This window comes from Budorcas taxicolor, chromosome 23 (genome assembly GCF_023091745.1).
Source record: "Budorcas taxicolor isolate Tak-1 chromosome 23, Takin1.1, whole genome shotgun sequence".
Taxonomy (NCBI): domain Eukaryota; kingdom Metazoa; phylum Chordata; class Mammalia; order Artiodactyla; family Bovidae; genus Budorcas; species Budorcas taxicolor.
The window spans coordinates 30,638,295-30,655,763 of NC_068932.1; the positions used below are offsets into that span (position 1 = coordinate 30,638,295).

Sequence of the window (17,469 nt, forward strand, 5' to 3'; positions counted from 1 at the left end):
CTCTAGGCAGGAATACTGGAGAGAGTTGCCATGCCCTCCTCCAGGGGATCTTCCCAACCCAGGGAACCCAGGTCTCCCACAGTGCAGGCAGATTCTTTACCATCTGAGCCACCAGGGAAGCTCATACCAATGTATAGTTAATCCCAAACTCCTAATCTACCTCCCCGTTCTTTCCCCTTTGGTAACCAGAAGTTGGTTTTCTATGCCTGTTAGTCTATTTCAGTTTTGTAAATAAGTTTATTTGTGTCATTTTTTAACATCCCACATATAAGTGATATCATACGATATTTGTCGTTCTCTGGCTGACTTACTTCACTAAATATGACAATCTCTAGGTCTATCCATGTTGCTGCAAATGGCATTATTTCATTCTCTTTGCGGCTGAGTAATATTTCGTTATGTATATATCCCTAATCTTCTTTATCTGTTCATCTGCTGGTGAACAGTTAGGTTGCTTCCCTGGTTGACTGTTGTAAATAGTGCTGCTGTGATCACTGGGGTGTGTGTCTTTTTGAACTAGAGTTTTCCCTGGTGGCTCAGAGGTTAAAGCGTCTGCCTCCAATGCAGGAAACCCGGGTTCAATCCCTGGGTTGGGAAGATCCCCTGGAGAAGGAAATGGCAACCCACTCCAGTATTGTTGCCTGGAGAATCCTATGGACGGAGGAGCTTGGTGGGCTACAGTCCACGGGGTCGCAAAGAGTCGGACACGACTGAGTGACTTCACTTTCACTTTTCTCCAAACATATGCCCAGATGTGGGCTTCCCTGGTGACTCAAACAGTAAAGAATCTGCCCGTAATGCAGAAGACCTGGGTTCGATCCCTGGGTTGGGAAGATCCCCTGGAGAAGGGAATGGCAACCCACTCCAGTATTCTTGCCTGGAGAATCCCATGGACAGAGGAGCCTGGAGGGCTACAGTCGTCCATGGGGTCACAAAGAGTCAGATACTATTGAGCAACTAATATACACACACATGCCCAGGTGTGGGATTGCTAGATCCCAGGCTAGCTCTATTTATAGTTCCTTAAGAAACCTCCATACTATTCTCCATAGCGGCTGCACCAATATAGGAGTGTTCCCTTTTTTCTCCTCACCCTCTCCAGCATTTATTTATAGACGTTTTGATGATGGCCATTCTGGCCAGTGTTAGGTGATACCTCATTGTAGTTTTGATGTGCTTTTCTCTTATAATTAGTGATGTTGAGCATCTTTTCATGTGCCTGTTGGCCATCTGCATGTCTTCTTTGGAGAAATGTCTGTTTAGATCTTTTCCCCAGTTTTTGATTGGGTTATTTGTTTTATTTTTTATATTAAGCAGTATGAGCTGTTTGTATATTTTGGAAATTAAGCCCTAGTTGTTAGCATCCCTTGAAAATATTTTCTCCCAAATAGATTGTCTTTTCATTTTGTTTATGGTTTCATTTGCTGTGCAAAAGCTTTTAAGTTTAACTAGGTCCCATTTGTTTGTTTTTGGTTTTATTTCCTTTAGGAGACAGGTAAAAAAAAAAATATATTGCTTCAATTTATGTTAAAGACTGTTCTCTGTTTTCCTCCGGGAGTTTTATAGTACATGGGCTTACATTTAGGCAGTTAATCCATCCTGAGTTTATTTTTGTGTATTTTGTCAGAGAATGATCTGGTTTCATTCTCTTACATGTTGCTGTACTGTTTTCCCAGCACCATTTATTAAGGAGACTGTCTTTTCATCATTTTATTTTCTTGCTGGTTTCCATTTTTGATGTTGAGATATTATCCCTCAGTCTGCTCATCGTTCGTTTTAAGGCAATCTATACTTTTTCTTTAAGAATTTTTAACCTTTGTTTTGATGACTATGATGTGTCTAGGCGTACGTTTCTTTATATTTATCCTGTCTGGTAGTCTCTGGGTCTTTTGAATTTATGGTATCTTTCAATAGTTCAGGAAAATCCTTAGCTGTTTTCTCCTCAAAATGATCTCAACCCCATACCCCCTTTCCTCCTCTTCCAGGACTCCAGTGAAATGTATGCTAGAATTTTTTACTATATTCTCCTTGTTGTAAACTCACTCTTCTGTGCTTTCCCTGTTTTTACTTTTCTGTATTATATTCTGGATATTTTCCTCTGATCTTACCTCTAGTTTATAATTCTCTCTTCCATGGTTTTTAATCTGTTGCCAAACACTTCTACTGGAATTTTAACGTGTTACTATATTTTTTCTTTCCAGAAGTTCTATTTGATCCTCTTCCAGATCTGCTTAGTCATGTTTTGTAGTCTTAGTTATTTGTGAGCTTGTTGTCTCATTTTTTCGTGTGGTAAACATATATAAACTTAATAAGTCTATATCTGAAATCTGTCCAGGTCTGATTCTGCTCTCAGTTGTTTATACTGGGTCTCACTCATGTTGCCTTACTTCTCTATGCGTCTACTTATCTTTTAACTGTTTCGCTGGTTATTGCCCTTAAAACATTTTTTGTGACTCCCTGAGGCTTGAAATAAGTGTGCTGTCCTCCTTCTGACCGTCTTTTCAGGGCACTACAAGTTGGGGATCACATCAACCCAAATTCATTGCCTATCTGTGCTGTACATTCTTGGGGTGAAATGTGCATGAGGGTGGGCCTGTGGCCACGTGTTCTCCAAATTATTTTCTCCACCTTCCTTTTCCTCCTCCTGCTCTGCTTCAGTACAAAGTAACCTCCCTTAGCCTGTGGAGCTGGGGAGAAGTAGAAGGGATAAATCATTTCAGAGTCCTCATTCTGGGAGTCTACTCTGGGACCCTGCTTCATGCAGGGAGAAGTGTCCAGTAAGGCTTTACATTGAATGTCTTCTTTGATTGGATATCTGTTACCCTTACCCCTCCAGTGTCTTTAAGGTGAAAGCAACTTGGGTACTCAAATAGTTCTCTGGTCTCTTTGAATTCAAGCTTCCCCTCAAAATTGGCCTGGCAGGGCTGCACTATCTTTTCAGCTCCTAAGTGCTTAAAGGTGATTTGTCCAGAGTTTTTTCTTTCAGGGAGAGGATTTATCTGAATAACCTATTACCTAACCTGCCCTTATGGGAAACAGCTATTCCATTTTTATTGTATGAAATTAAGCATTTGTGTTTAACAACTATATTTACCTTTAGGAAATTTATAGTGCAAGAAGATCAAAGGAATGTAAGCCCATAAGTTCTTTTGTGTGTGTTAACAGATTTAGTCTTAACCAGTCAATCCTAAAGGAAGTCAACCCTGAATATTCATTGGAAGGACTGATGCTGAAGTTCCAATACTTTGGCCACCTGATGAGAAGAGCCAACACATTGTTAAAAAAATCTGACGCAGGGAAAGACTGAGGGCAGGAAGAGAAGGGGACAGTAGATCACGAGATGGTTGGATGGCATCACCGATTCAATGGACATGAGTTTGAGCAAGCTCCAGGAGATGGTGAAGGACAGGGAAGCCCGATGTGCTACAGTCCATGGGGTCACAAAGAGTCAGGCACAACTGAGTGATTGAACAAGAAGAGATTTAGCAGTCATCCTTTGGAAGACTGATCTGGAGTAGAATTTGGGGAGTAAAAGGTGTGAGTCTTGGATGGATTGTCCCAGTGACATTACAAACTTGAAGAGCCCATCTTGCTTGATACCACTTGTTCTTTCCTTAAGGTGTATCTTCAGTTGGTTAGCTAATAAGTTGCATGTTTGTCTTGAAAAAAAAAATAACCACCAAAGGAAAAGCTCTCTTAGCCGGTTTCCCTGCCACCTCAGTCTGGTCCTGAACTGCCCTATAGTGGTGGAGGTCCAGCTTTTTCGAATTTGAGGCAGCGGTAAGGGCAGCTGATTTTGGTAGAGACAGCGCTCGTCAGCAGCTGCCTGTCTCATGGCCTGACGCCTGAGCACTGCGACGTGAGTCTGTGACAGTGAAGGTGGGTTGCTGACTCTGGCGGTGGATAAGTGCACGTGCTTGGGCTGGGTTTATGAGTCCAGTCTTTGGCCTACCCTCAGCATCACGCTTTGACCAGTTGGTCTTGGATCAAGTCTTCAAAACTTTAAATCTCACATGTCAGGCATGAATTTTTGACCCCTTGGTCTTCCAATCCCAAATTTGGATGGAAGCCTCTGAAATGACAGTCAACATGAGGAAAAGCTTGTAAATCATTTGTTGATTCAGAAAACACTTAATGGACTTCTGCCACCTGGAAAGCATCATGCTGGCTATTGCAGTATCCTTGCCTCCAGAATGCTTACAATCTTGCAAAGTATTAAGGCTGATCACTTAAGAGAGAAGCTGAGATTGAGGAGGGACCTGAAGCTGGTTGTGAGGCTCATCTGTGATGTTTGTCATCCCATTGCTCGTGAGGGTTGATTTGACGGGCCTGGCTGGCTGGAGTTTGCTTTCTTCCCCACATTTCAGGGAGCATCCCTCCCAAATCGGGTCATCTCTGAAAGTATGACCCTTTCACTGAGAGGCAGCTGTCCTTTGGTCAAATGTAAAGGTAGCCACGCTTTTCTTTTTAAGACCTCAGTTCAGTTCAGTTCAGTTCACTCGCTCAGTTGCGTCTGACTCTGCGACTCCATGAACTGCAGCACTCCAGGCCTCCCTGTCCATCACCAACTTCCAGACCCTACTCAAACTCATGTCCATCGAGTCAGTAATGCCATCCAACAGTCTCATCCTCTGTCGTGCCCTTCTCCTCCTGCCTTCAATCTTTCCCAGCATCAGGATCTTTTTAAAGTAGTCAGTTCTTCACATCAGGTGGCCAAAGTATTGGAGTTTCAGCTTCAGCATCAGTCCTTCCGATGAATATTCAAGACTGATTTCCTTTTGGATTGACTGGTTTGACCTCCTTGCAGTCCAAGGGACTCTCAAGAGTCTTCTCCAACACCACAGTTCAAAGCATCAGTTCTTCAGTGCTCAGCTTTCTTTATAGTCCAGCTCTCACATCCATACATGACTATTGGAAAAACCACAGCTTTGACTAGATGGACCTTTGTTTGCAAAGTAATGTCTCTGCTTTTTAATATGCTATCTAGGTTGGTCATTGAAGAAGGCAATGGCACCCCACTCCAGTACTCTTGCCTGGAGAATCCCATGGATGGAGCCTGGTAAGCTGCAGTCCATGGGGTCACAAAGAGTCAGACACGACTGAGCAACTTCACTTTCACTTTTCACTTTCATGAATTGGAGAAGGAAATGGCAACCCACTCCAGTGTTCTTGCCTGGAGAATCCCAGGGACCGGGGAGCCTGGTAGGCTGCCATCTATGGGGTCACACAGAGTCAAACACGACTGAAGTGACTTAGCAGCAGCAGCAGCAGCAGCAGGTTGGTCATAGCTTTTCTTCCAAGGAGCAAGAGTCTTTTAATTTCATGGCTGCAGTTACCATCTGCAGTGATTTTGGAGAAGAAATAAAATCTCTCACTGTTTCCATTGTTTCCCCATCTATTTGCCATGAAGTGATGGGACCGGATGCCCTGATCTTAGTTTTCTGAATGTGGAGTTGTAAGCCAACTTTTTTTTTAAGACCTAGTGAAAGACAAAGTGGAGAAAGATGGCAACCAATCTTGCTGCTTATCTTGGACAAAGCTTCATGCAGTCTTGGACAAAGAAACAAGAATTAATGAGTGATTTATGCATCAGAATAAACTCAATTTTCTGGAAATCATCTTAGAATGGATATTGGAATTTGAGTAATAAAACATGGCTGGAGTGGAAGATGTGTTCTCTTTGCCAGTTCACTCAGAAATCACTGCTGGGACTTCCCTGGCATTCCAGTGGTGAAGACTTTGCCTTCTGATGAAGGGCGTGCAGGTTCAGTCCCTGGGTAGGGAGCTAAGATCCCACATGCTTCCTGGCTAAAAAAAAAAAACCCAAACATAAAGCAGAACCAATATTGTAACAAGTAATGAAAACTTTAAAAATGGTCCACATCAAAAAAATCTTTAAAAAATCACTGTTGTACATTGTTCTACACAAATGAGTTTGATGAACTTTTTAATTAATGCACTAAATAGTGCAGGTAGAGCTCCGTAGACAGTTGCCAGTGTGTGCCTTTTAGGGGAAACCAATGGCACTCCACTCCAGTACTCTTGCCTGGAAAATCCCATGGACAGAGGAGCCTGGTAGGATGCAGTCCATGGGGTCGCTAGGAGTCGGACAGGACTGAGCGGCTTCACTTTCATGCATTGGAGAAGGACATGGCAACCCACTCCAGTATTCTTGCCTGGAGAATCCCAGGGATGGGGGAGCCTGGTGGGCTGCCGTCTATGGTGTTGCACAGAGTCAGACACAACTGAAGCGACTTAGCAGCAGCAGCAGCAGCTTAAAATCAGATTTCTTTCTTCATCAAGAATTAGAGGATACACTAGAAAAATTCTCCAAGCCGCCCCTCTCTTTCTTGGCAAGCGGTCAGGCTGTTAGCTTCTAGCTCCCCAGCTTCCTTGACTATGGGAATTCCTTCCTGGTTTGACTCTGAGCGCAGATTCCTCCTGCTTTTTTGTTTTCTGTTTGCCTGTTGCTCTTCTTTCATTGCACATGCTCTTTCTGTATGTCCTGCTCCTCTGTCTTGCTGAGTTTTTTTGGATCCCAAACAAGGATGACTTTGTATTCAGCTTGTTATGAAAGTTCAATAACATGTGACACGTGGTATGTTTTCCAACTTTTATATCTTAATACTCTTCTAGCATTTAGCCATGGGGTCATGTTTTGCTGAATGTAATACTCTTCCAGTCAAATTTTAATTGAAGTAAATAGTAAAACACAATTGTAGTGGGCCGTCCCTGTGCCTCCCCTCCCCCTCCCCACCTTCTCCTCCTGCTCCTCCTCTCTTTCTTCTTCCTCTTCTCCCAGAGGAGGTGTCAGAAAGCACAAGAGACTGCAAGTAGCAAAATACCAACTCCTTTTTAAAATTTTGCCATTTTTAAAAATATAAATTTATTGATTTTAATTGGAGGCTAATTACTTTACAGTATTGTAGTGGTCTTGCCATACATTGACATGGATCCACCACAGGTGTACATGTGTTTCCCATCCTGAACCCCCCTCCCACCTCCCTCCCCATCCCATCCCTCAGGGTCATCCCAGTGCACCAGCCCAAGCCCCCTGTCTCGAACCTGGACTGGCGATCTATTTCACATATGATAATATACATGTTTCAATGCCATTCTCCTAAATCATCCCACCCTCGCCCTCTCCCACAGAGTCCAAAAGACTCTTCTATACATCTGTGTTTCTTTTGCTGTCTTGCATACAGGGTTATCGTTACCATCTTTCTAAATTCCATATATATGCATTAGTATACTATATTGGTGTTTTTCTTTCTGGCTTACTTTACTCTGTATAAATGGCTTCATTTTCATCCACCTCATTAGAACTGATTCAAATGTATTCTTTTTAATGGCTGAGTAATATTCCATTGTGCATATGTACCACAGCTTTCTTACCCATTCGTCTGCTGATGGACATCTAGGTTGCTTCCATTATTATAAAGAGCACTATTATAAAGAGTGCTGCGATGAACATTGGGGTACACGTGTCTCTTTCAATTCTGGTTTCCTCAATGTGTATGCCCAGCAGTGGGATTGCTGGGTCAAATGGTAGTTCTATTTCCAGTTTTTAAAGGAATCTCCACACTGTTCTCCATAGTGGCTGTACTAGTTTGCATTCCCACCAACAGTGTAAGAGGGTTCCCTTTTCTCCACACCCTCTCCAGCATTATTGCTTGTAGACTTTTGGATAGCAGCCATTCTGACTGGTGTGAAATGGTACCTCATTGTGGTTTTGATTTGCATTTCTCTGATAATGAGTGATGTTGAGCATCTTTTCGTGTGTTTGTTAGCCATCTGTATGTCTTCTTTGGAGAAATGTCTGTTTAGTTCTTCGGCCCATTTTTTGATTGGGTTGTTTATTTTTCTGGAATTGAGCTGCAGGAGTTGCTTGTATATTTTTGAGATTATTTCTCTGTCACCGACTCCTTAAACTTAGGATAAATCTCATTCTGTTACTTGCTTTTGTATATACACATGGAGGAAAAGTGATCACCTGTTGAAAATTATCTAATACTGTGTTAGAGGTTACTTTGATCTTTTGCAAAAGCAGAGAAGGAAGACAATGCAGGTGTTGGGCACAGCACTGTTGACTGACTGGCAGCAGTGATGAAAGGTAACCAGTGTTCTTGGAGGAGAATCAGGTCAAGGTTGGGTGTTGGCTACTCTGCTATTACGTGGGCATGCCCACAACCCTCAGTCTCCCTAGGTGATCTCATGGGCCCATGCTTGGGTGTTATCTTGGCCTGTGGGGAAATAAGATGCAGCTGTTTGGCTGACTGGTGTCCTTTGATCCCAGAATGTTGGGGTAGACCCTACTGCGAGTCATTTATGCAATAGTGTTTACCAAGCTTCTGCTTGTGCCAGGTTTGGTCATTGGGAAGGGAGCAATAAAAGAGACCTGTTCTCATGGAGCTTATATTCCAGGGGAGTGACAGGCAATAAAGCACAAACAAGATAACTTCAGGTATCGACAAAGGTAGGATAAAGGGACGGAGAGTGACTGTACTTCCTTTAGGTTCCTGGGTCTGAAGTGGGCCTCTTTGGGAAGGGAACAGTAGCGCAGGAAGCTGAGGTTGAGAAGGGGCTGGTCACAGGAGGATCGGAAGCAGTGATGTCCTGTAGAACTTGCTGCATGCTGAAGATGGTACATATGCTATCCGGTATGTGTGGCCTTGAGTCTCATGGCTACTGTGGCTGGTACAGCCGAGGAACTGAGTTTTAAGTTGTATTTAATATTAATAACTTAACTGCATGTGTTAATACCTACTCTCTTGGACAGTGCAAGATCTAGAGAAAGGCCTTGCAAGGAGAGGCCTTGCAAAGGTCCTGCGGACATGGGGCCCCTGAAAACCCAGCATGGGATCTGGTCTGGAAGCTGGGCCCAGTCTTCAAAGAGCAAATCTGGAAAACTTACAATTGCTTCCTGCCTCTGTTTTGTGAGCCCCTGGAGAACCTACAGAGGAACAGTTAACCAGATGAGAACGAAAAGCCTCTGCCCAACAAAGAACCTGCTTCCTTTTCTAGGAAGGGCTCATTCCCACATCGTCTGACTCACAACTCTTGACTGGTTTCCTCTGCTCACAGGCAGGGCTGGCCTTTGTCTTGCAGGATGTAGCCGTTACATAGATCTTGCTTGTTCATTCTGGGAACGAATCCTGTGTTTGTTCTTTCCTTGAACCTTTTTGCAATGAGAGGCTGGAACCTCTACAAATTTTCTTTTAAGGGGGTCTCTAAAGAGCCTGTTTAGAGAGGTGATGAGGTGAAAGAGGAGCGTGAAAAAGCTGACTTAAAACTCAACATTCAAAATACTAAGATCATATATCCGGTCCCATCACTTTATGGCAAACAGCAGGGGAAAAAGTGAAAATAGTGACAGATTTTTGTTTTCTTGGGTTCTAAAATCACTGTAGACAGTGACTACAGCCATAAAATTAAGACGCTTGCTCCTTGGAAGGAAAGCTATGACAAACCTAGACAGCATATTAAAAAACAGAGACATTTTGCCAACAAAGGTCTGAATAGTCAAAGCTGTGTCTTTTCCAGTAGTCATGTATGGATGTGAGAGTTGTACCATAAAGAAGGCTGAGCACTGAAGAATGGATGCTTCAGAATTGTGGTGTTGGAGAAGACTCTTGAGAGTCCCTTGGACTGCAAGGAGATCAAACCAATGAAACCTAAAGGATATCAACCCTGAATATTGATTAGAAACACTGATGCTGAAGTCAGAGCTCCAATACTTTGGCCATCTGATTTGAAGAGCCAATTCATTTAAAAAGACCCTGATGCTGGGAAAGGTTGAGGGCAGAAGGAGAAGGGGGCTACAGAGGACGAGATGGTTGGATGGCATCACTGACTCAATGGACATGAATTTGAGCAAACTCCGGGAGATAGAGAAGGACAGGGAAGGATGTCGTTCTGCAGTCCATGGGGTCGCAGTTTCAGACATGGCTTAGAGACTGAACAACGACAGTTCTGCATTCTTCTTACTTCCCTCCAGTTATCTCAGGGGCCAAGGCTCCAACTTTTCTGGCTTAGCTATTCCCTCCAACCCCCTGTCCCAAGCTAGGATGACATAATCAGTCCTGGTTATAAAGAGAAACTGGTCTTTGGAAATAGTTTCACCATGAATTGCCACTTCTGTTGAAAAGGTTACAAAGGAAAATAGGAAAGGAAAGGAGTGGGAAAAAAAGACCAGGAATGTTTGCAGTGGTTTTCTCACATGCCGTGTGTGTGCTGGGATCTCTTAGGCTGTGGAAACCTCTGTACCTCTTGGCCAAGAATTGGGCTATTCCAAGCAGCTTCTGGCTTATCCCGGCAGAGTGGGGGAGGGAGTGGATGCCACAGGGACCAGCTCTGCCTCTCCAGTGCATGTGGGGATTTGGCTCCAGCAAGATTCTCAGCCAAACACAGAGATGAAGTAGCCTGTCCATGGTCAGTGTGCTGCAGATTAGAGGAGGCCCAGCTGTAGTCTCTAGTCCAGGCCTGGCCCAGATTAGTCGCTGTGCTTGCACACCCCATGGAAGGTGCAGTTACTTAGTCCCCCTCTGAAGGGTGCGAGAGACTGAGTCTGTGGGCCCAAGCCTGCTTCTGAGGGTTGAGCTGTGACTCTTGTTCCCCTTCAGCCTTGCCTAGCCATCTGCAGTTAACTGAGAGCTCCTCCTCCCCACCCCCAGACCTGCATGGGAAAGGGAAAGAGGCTGCTGCAGACTTCGGCTTTTTTGTTGTTAATTGGAGGATAATTGCTTTACAATGTTCTCTGTGTCTGCGTTTCTATTCCTGCCCTGCAGATAGGTTCATCAGTTCTGTTTTCCTTGCTTGATTCCATGTATTTGGATTCATGTATGATATTCATTTTTCTCTTCCTGACTTACTTCACTGTGGCATGACAGACTCTAGATTCTTCTACTTCTCTGCTAATGACCCAATTTCATTCCTTTTAATGGCTGAGTAATATTCCATTATATATACATAAAACATTGTGTACGTGTACCACACGAGAAGCGGTCTCATGCCGATGACCTTGATCTCTCTGGTCAGAAGTCTGAGATCCTAAAATGGGCCTTTGTTGACCCCTAAACAGTGTGCTGGCTCCTCCACCTACTTTGTACAAGTGCCTTCCTGGCGTATAAGTGTGAAGACACACCTGAATCTTGCACTTGGGCCTCCACAAGAGAACATGGATGCCTGTCTTCTCCAGGTGCCTTGCCCTTACATTCTGGCATAATGGTTCTCCAGAGGAGAAGTGCCTGCTATGGCAAGGAGCCTTGATGGACAATTTAATATAAGGGAGTTCATTGAAAAGTCCTTATATGCTAGATGGTGCAGTATGCTTGTCCAACTGAATTCGTTTGTCCCTGAAAAAATTAAGTTTTTTTCCCCTGAAAAATAAATGTGCTTATTAAAGAAAAATTGGAGCATTTACCCAAGGAGAAAGGAGAAAGCAATGACCTAAGAATCCATCATCTAAACTCAGCTGCCTTGTTAATATTTTGGTGTGGTCTCTGATAGTATTTTTTCTTTCCACCTAAGGGTGGCCTGGCATGCTGCAATTAATTCATGGGGTCACAAAGAGTCGGACACGACTGAGCGACTGGACTGAACTGAACTGAAGGGTTGTTTTGCCTTTTACATGTCTATGACCATAACATATATACAGTTCTGTGCACTGTTTTTTTTTAATTAAAAAACTTTTAATTGAATTTTAGTTTATTTACAATGTTGTGTTTCTGTTATACAGCAAAGGGATTCAGTTATATATATATATACATACTTTTATATGTCCTTCCATTATAGCTTATTACAAGATATTGAATATAGTTCCCTGTGCTTTACAGTAGGAACTTGTTTATTTTTTTGTAAAGCAGTGTGTATCTGCTGATTCCAAACTCCTCATTTATCCTTCCCACCCCTTTCTCCTTTGGTTACCCTAAATTTGTTTTCTATATGTGTGACTCTCTTTTATAAATAAGTTCATTTGTATCATTTTTTTTTAGATTCCACTGATTGGTATATTTTTTGTCTTTGTTTGACTTACTTCACTCAGTATGATAATCTCTGGGTTCATCCATGTTGCCACAAATGGCAGTATCTCATTCTTTTTATGGCTGAGTAGTATTCCATTCCGCACACACTCCCCCCTCCCCCATGTTTTTCATCCATTCATCTGTCAATGGACATATAGGTTGCTTCCATGTCTTGGCTACTGTAAATAGTGCTGCTGTGAAAATTGGAGTGCCTGTATCTTTTCAAATTAGAGTTTTTGTCTTTTGTGGTTATATGCCCAGGAGCGAGATTGCTGGATCATATGATAATTCTATTTTTAGTTTTTTACAGAACCTGGTTTTTAAATTAACATTCAACAGTAAGTAGATTATAGACTGCACTTTGCATGGCCACATGTTATGCCCTTAAGTTCCTGTGTGCTTAGCACTTGGATGTTTTGAGCTCTGAGGACTCTGCAGGGGCTGGCGGCCACACGCTGAGTCAGTGATGAAGCCGGGCCGTGAAGCAATGCTCCCACCTCCCTATTCCTAATCTTCCGCTGCCTTCACCATTCACCCTTGGGCTGTCTACGCCTGCCGAGTGTGTCGTACTGTGAATAGCCCCCTCCCCCACCTCCACTGAGGGTCACTACACCGCCTGCTTTGGGATGTCGCTCCTGGAGCAGAGGCCAAATGATCCCCTTCCATCGTTTCACCTCAAGGAGCTCATAGTCTCAGAATAAACAGCAGCATTTCATCTGGGACAGAATTGCCTCCTGCTTCTTCCAGCCCAGAGCCCCTGAGCCCTTCCCATCCATTCGTCAGTGCTGGCTTGGTGGCAGGAGAAAGGCAGAGCCTTAGATCTGTGTGTGGTGGAGCACTCTGTAGTAACCCTTATCCTAAGCAAGTCCCGAGTGTAATAAGATGAGACAAGAGACAGAGGAAGGGCAAAATGTGGCGTCACCTCGCGCCTTGAGGAGGACTAGTTGATTGTGGGAGGGGCCCAGGCCTGAGCAGAAATGTGGCTGCAGCCAGGCTGGCCGGATCCTGTGCGTCAGGATCTGGGACTGGCGCCTTTAGGTGTCTGTGACTGAGTGGGCGGCAGAGAGCCAGGGCGCCTGGGGCAGCCTGTGGGCTATGACTAAATTAGGAAGAAGGAGCCCTCGGGCTCAGGGAGCTCAGTGGGCAAGTGGGCGGTGGACCGGCCTCTGGTGGGCAGCTGTTCAGGCAGGCAAGAGTGGCCTTCACTTCGACTTGCCAGTGGCTGCAGGAACGTCACACCCTGAGTGTGTGGAGAAGAGCCTCCCCGAAGCTGGTGACCATCGCCCCCCGCTCCCGATCCCCACCTAGGAGTCTCAGGCAAATAGAACGCCATGAGCTTTCATCCCTCAGCCTTTCTAAGCTCTTTTGGGAAGGGTTTACCTTGTAAAACGCCTACCCTCCTGAATAGTTTTGAGCAGGGATTATATAGGATTCTGGGCATCACAGATGAACATCAGATGGTCCAGACAGGACAAAGGGGCGATGGCAGCTCTGTTTAATCTGGCAACGAGGCATCTGCACACAGCAGCATTTGACTTCAAAAGTCATGAGAAGGTTTACTTGGTTTGATTAAGTATTATAAAGAGAAGAGGAGGAAAAGTGGCAGGAGAATGGTGACTCCTGGGGAGACAAGTGAGCAACTTCCTAAAGTAATTAAACTGTAAATCAGGCCAGGTCCATCAGGGGACGTGGTCTCCGGTCAGTGCCTCACAGAGAGGGGCTTCTTGCCTTTGTTCTCTTTTCTTCCTTCCTTCCTTCTCCACCCCTCCCCCCACCCCCCCCACCCCCCCCCCCCCCCCCCGCTTTTGGTGTCATATTTTTTGCAAGACTTTTAGAGGTACTTAGCTGTGGGATATTTTCTCAGCTGCCAGCACTATTGCCATCTTGGACTGGTAGTCTTTTTTTGGGGAGTCTGTCCTGAGCATTGTAGGATTTTAGCAGTATCACTGGCCTCTGCCCAGTAGATCCCAGTAGTGCTCCCAATTCTGAAACAAAATGTCTACAGTGTACCCTGGGGGACGTTCACCCCCAGTTACGGGCCCTTGCTTATAGCAGAAGACAGCCGGTTCTTCCTGCTGAAAAATGTTGCAGTTACAACTTGGGATGGTGAAATGATGAGTCACTTCACTCCATCTCCTCTTGCTTCACAAAAGTTTTAAAAAGAGAGGCCAGCCAATCAGGAGGTTTGTGGGTTGGAAGTCAGTGTGACCACGCTGTCTGAGGTGGCTGCATTGCTAAGCGTCATTATGGGGTCCTTTTGGGGTTCTTCAGGACCAGACCCAGAGTCAAAAACAAGCAAATAAACAGAGCACTCTCATCACCACCACCCACAAAAAATAGGAAAGTAAACCAGAACTGAAGGCTTAGGAATTTTATTAAAAATGGCCTCATGATTAGCACCAGACTCCCTCCTTCAGAAGTGGTCTTAGGCGTCCTGTCTGCGTAGAGCTGGCCTGGGCATTGATATGTGAAGAGGCTGAGAACATGTGGTATAAACATCGACTGATATTGTTTGCCATTTACACTCAGCATGTGTAATGCCACAGGAATGGCTCCTGGCGGCATGTGACTCTGCTTCCAGCCGGGTGTGCGGTGCCCGGGGTTCTCCTTCTCTTTCGCTGGCTCCTTTGCTCGAGTCCCCCCTCCTCTGCCCCCTTCCCAGACTCGGGAGAGTCTAAGCGGACGCTTGTCATGATTGGCATGCGGAAAGCTGGTAGAATGTCATTGGAATTTTCTAGGGAGGCACACGCGCGACACCCAAAATGACTCCCGGCTTCGGTGGCCTCAGGTGAGCCTTCCATGCCAGGAGCCCTGGTCTTTTTCAGAAAGGTAAGGTTGCATGACGTCATCCTACCTTTCCCCAGCCCAAGCGGGAAATCAAGGGTTTGGTTTGTTTTTTTTTTTTAATTCTCTAGTCCGGGCAGCACTTCTGACCATGTTCTTGGCGCTAAGCATTTGTGCATGAGTATGCGATTTATGTGGATCCCCACCCCCTTCTGTTTAAAAAAGTTGTAATAAATGATTCATAACGGCAGGGGTAACATGTGACCTAAAACAGCTCCTCATGACTCCAGTGAAATCAGCGATCCCAACGTCAAGGAAGTCTAGATGCTCTTTTTACGCTGGTTACTAAACTCTTTTATTAAGAAAAGTCGCGTGGCTACGGGAAAACAGATTGCATTGTCACCAGATCGGAGGGAATGGAAGGGGACATTTTCGAAATCCCGAAACCTTATGAATTATGAGGGTCTCCGAAGGTGGAGGTTTATTGTGTTCATTGCTGGAACTTGTCGATGATGGAAAATGAACTTTAAGGCATTTGAAATGTCCCGTGTCTATTGAGTGCAGAGTCAGACTCATGAACCGGAGGGGAGTGCGGTGTTAGGATTCACGAGCAGGGGTGTTTTGCCAGAAAAGCATGCTCACAAGTCGCTTCTGAGCACCTCTGCAGGAGCTGTGATAAGCGTTTCAGCAACTTTAGATATCTTTAAATTACAAAGCAAAACTATATTAACAGTCCCCAAGCAAGTACATAAACTTATGTCCTGAGGTTCAAGGGACATAGTTGGACATGGATGTGATGATCTGTTAGCAGGCTCAAGCACAGCCAAACATGACTCACCTCATTTCTTCATCTGATGCAATTAAAAGTCGCTTAGACACATTTGAGAGAGGAATACTGGTTCTCTGCTTGTAAGTGTGTCAGAGCAAATCCACACTCTGGTTAAATGGCGTGTATGATGTGTCTTACATCGTGGGAATTTTTTTAACCTTAAAAAAATCCAGATGTTAGCTTTACTATTGGCTTCTGCCTTACATGCATTGGAATCTTTTTTTTTTCCTCCTTTCTTTTTGTGCACTTTTTTGTCAAGATGTCAGAAAACTGAAGGGGAGAGGGTTAATATTTTCACACACTCACCCCTCCCCCACACACATACACTAACAGCTGCCACGTATGATTTTGTGGAATTTGATATTTTGAACAAAATGACTTCCTTATTTTCCAGAGTAATATAATAATCAATTTTACCATAGAGGACTGTGTACATGTCAAGCCTTGGCTTCCCCTAATTAGCAATGGATGGGGTGGCAGGGAGAAGGGCTGGAGAACAGTTTTGAGTGAAAAGCCAGCCATTGGGTTTTAACCATTCTTACTTGCCTCAGCCAAGGCAGTTCTCAGTCTTGCTTGGATCTGAACCACAGGTTTAATTTGTGGTGATCTGAGAAAATGGCTACAAGGGCACGCACACATGTAACCGAGATGGACCTGTCTCTCTGCTGTTGCTTTTTGTCTTTCACAACTTTCATAGGACCACAGCTTTGTAAAACAGAGCCAAAACTCAGAAGTCACCTACATAGAATATTCTCTGCCTTGGGTGGCACCTGTGTTTAGTCGGCTGTAGTCAGAAAGGTTTTTTAAGGCACCAGAAACTTCCCTCCATTTTTTCAAACAAATAGTTATATGGTGTATTTATAAAGTCCCATCCATAATACTCTCATTTACTCTAAGGAATTTAGAAGAATTAAATTCCCAGAGCACAAGGAAATATATACCTCATACTCCACAATGAATCACTTAGCATATTCTGCTAAGGTCTCCGTTCCCATGGGCTTAGAGACAATCGTAAATCCAAGTGAGTTGAATAAGTGTTTGTTCACCGCCTCTAATTTGCCCGGCACCAAGCCAGACAGACACTCAGGAATTTGAAAGATTTTAGGATGTGGATGATGTCTTCAAGGTGCTTATCATTTAAAAAGCAAGAGTCATACGCCAGCAAACCTCACCCAGCTTCCTACAGCAAACATTATTTATATACTTTGGGACAAGTCTTGCCACAAAAATATTTTTTGAATTGTGTGAAAGATACTTCAGTCTAGCTAAGAAATATTGATCGATTGCCCAGTGTGTTTATGACCCTTTGTGAGCTTATAAAAACTTCAATGTTTATTCATAAGTGCAATTTAAGACACATGGTCATGTTGTTTGTAGTGACAAAAATGGCCTGTGGGGATCAAGGTAAAGAAGAACAGATTGATACTATTCCTTTAGAGATTGGTGAATCTCAAAACTTTGTTTCCGATTCCTCTGAAACCTCCCCGGGTAGCTATTAAAAATCCCAATGCCTAGGGTGAAAAGGAATCTCTGGAAATGGGGCCCAAGTATCAGTATTCTAAAAAACACCCCGTGTAATTGCTATACCATTGAAATCTAGCGATACAGATGATTTTATCAAAAACTTTAAGTCTAGGGTGAGTTTGGAAGGTAGGCTTTCTCATAATGATGATGTTGCTTGACTAAAGAACTTTTGACATACTGGAGTCTGACTCCTCTGTCCTCTGCATCATTGAACTCAGTGTAAATGGAGGTATGCTTTCTTCCTAGTCAACAAAGATAACATAACACTGAGCCAGTCAATCTACTAAATTACCTGAGGTTTGTGAACCT

The 17,469-nt window shown here is 44.1% G+C and overlaps 1 protein-coding gene and 1 non-coding gene across 3 annotated transcripts in view; both read left to right on the forward strand.

Annotated features, from left to right (window-relative positions):
• The window catches only part of RBM20 (RNA binding motif protein 20), a 192,791-nt gene that overhangs the window by 104,094 nt on the left and 71,228 nt on the right, over window positions 1–17,469 (forward strand). The window contains exon 1 of one of the 2 annotated variants that reach the window (XM_052660631.1): window positions 14,698–14,811. The exons of the other annotated variant lie outside the window; for it this stretch is intronic. Within the exon in view, the coding sequence (XP_052516591.1) occupies window positions 14,786–14,811 (26 nt within the window). The 5' untranslated portion in view covers window positions 14,698–14,785. Of the gene's footprint in view, window positions 1–14,697; window positions 14,812–17,469 lie in introns of those variants that run through there. 2 annotated transcript variants of the gene reach the window in all.
• On the forward strand, window positions 526–597 carry TRNAW-CCA (transfer RNA tryptophan (anticodon CCA)). The gene has a single exon. It is a non-coding gene; the product is annotated as a tRNA-Trp (tRNA).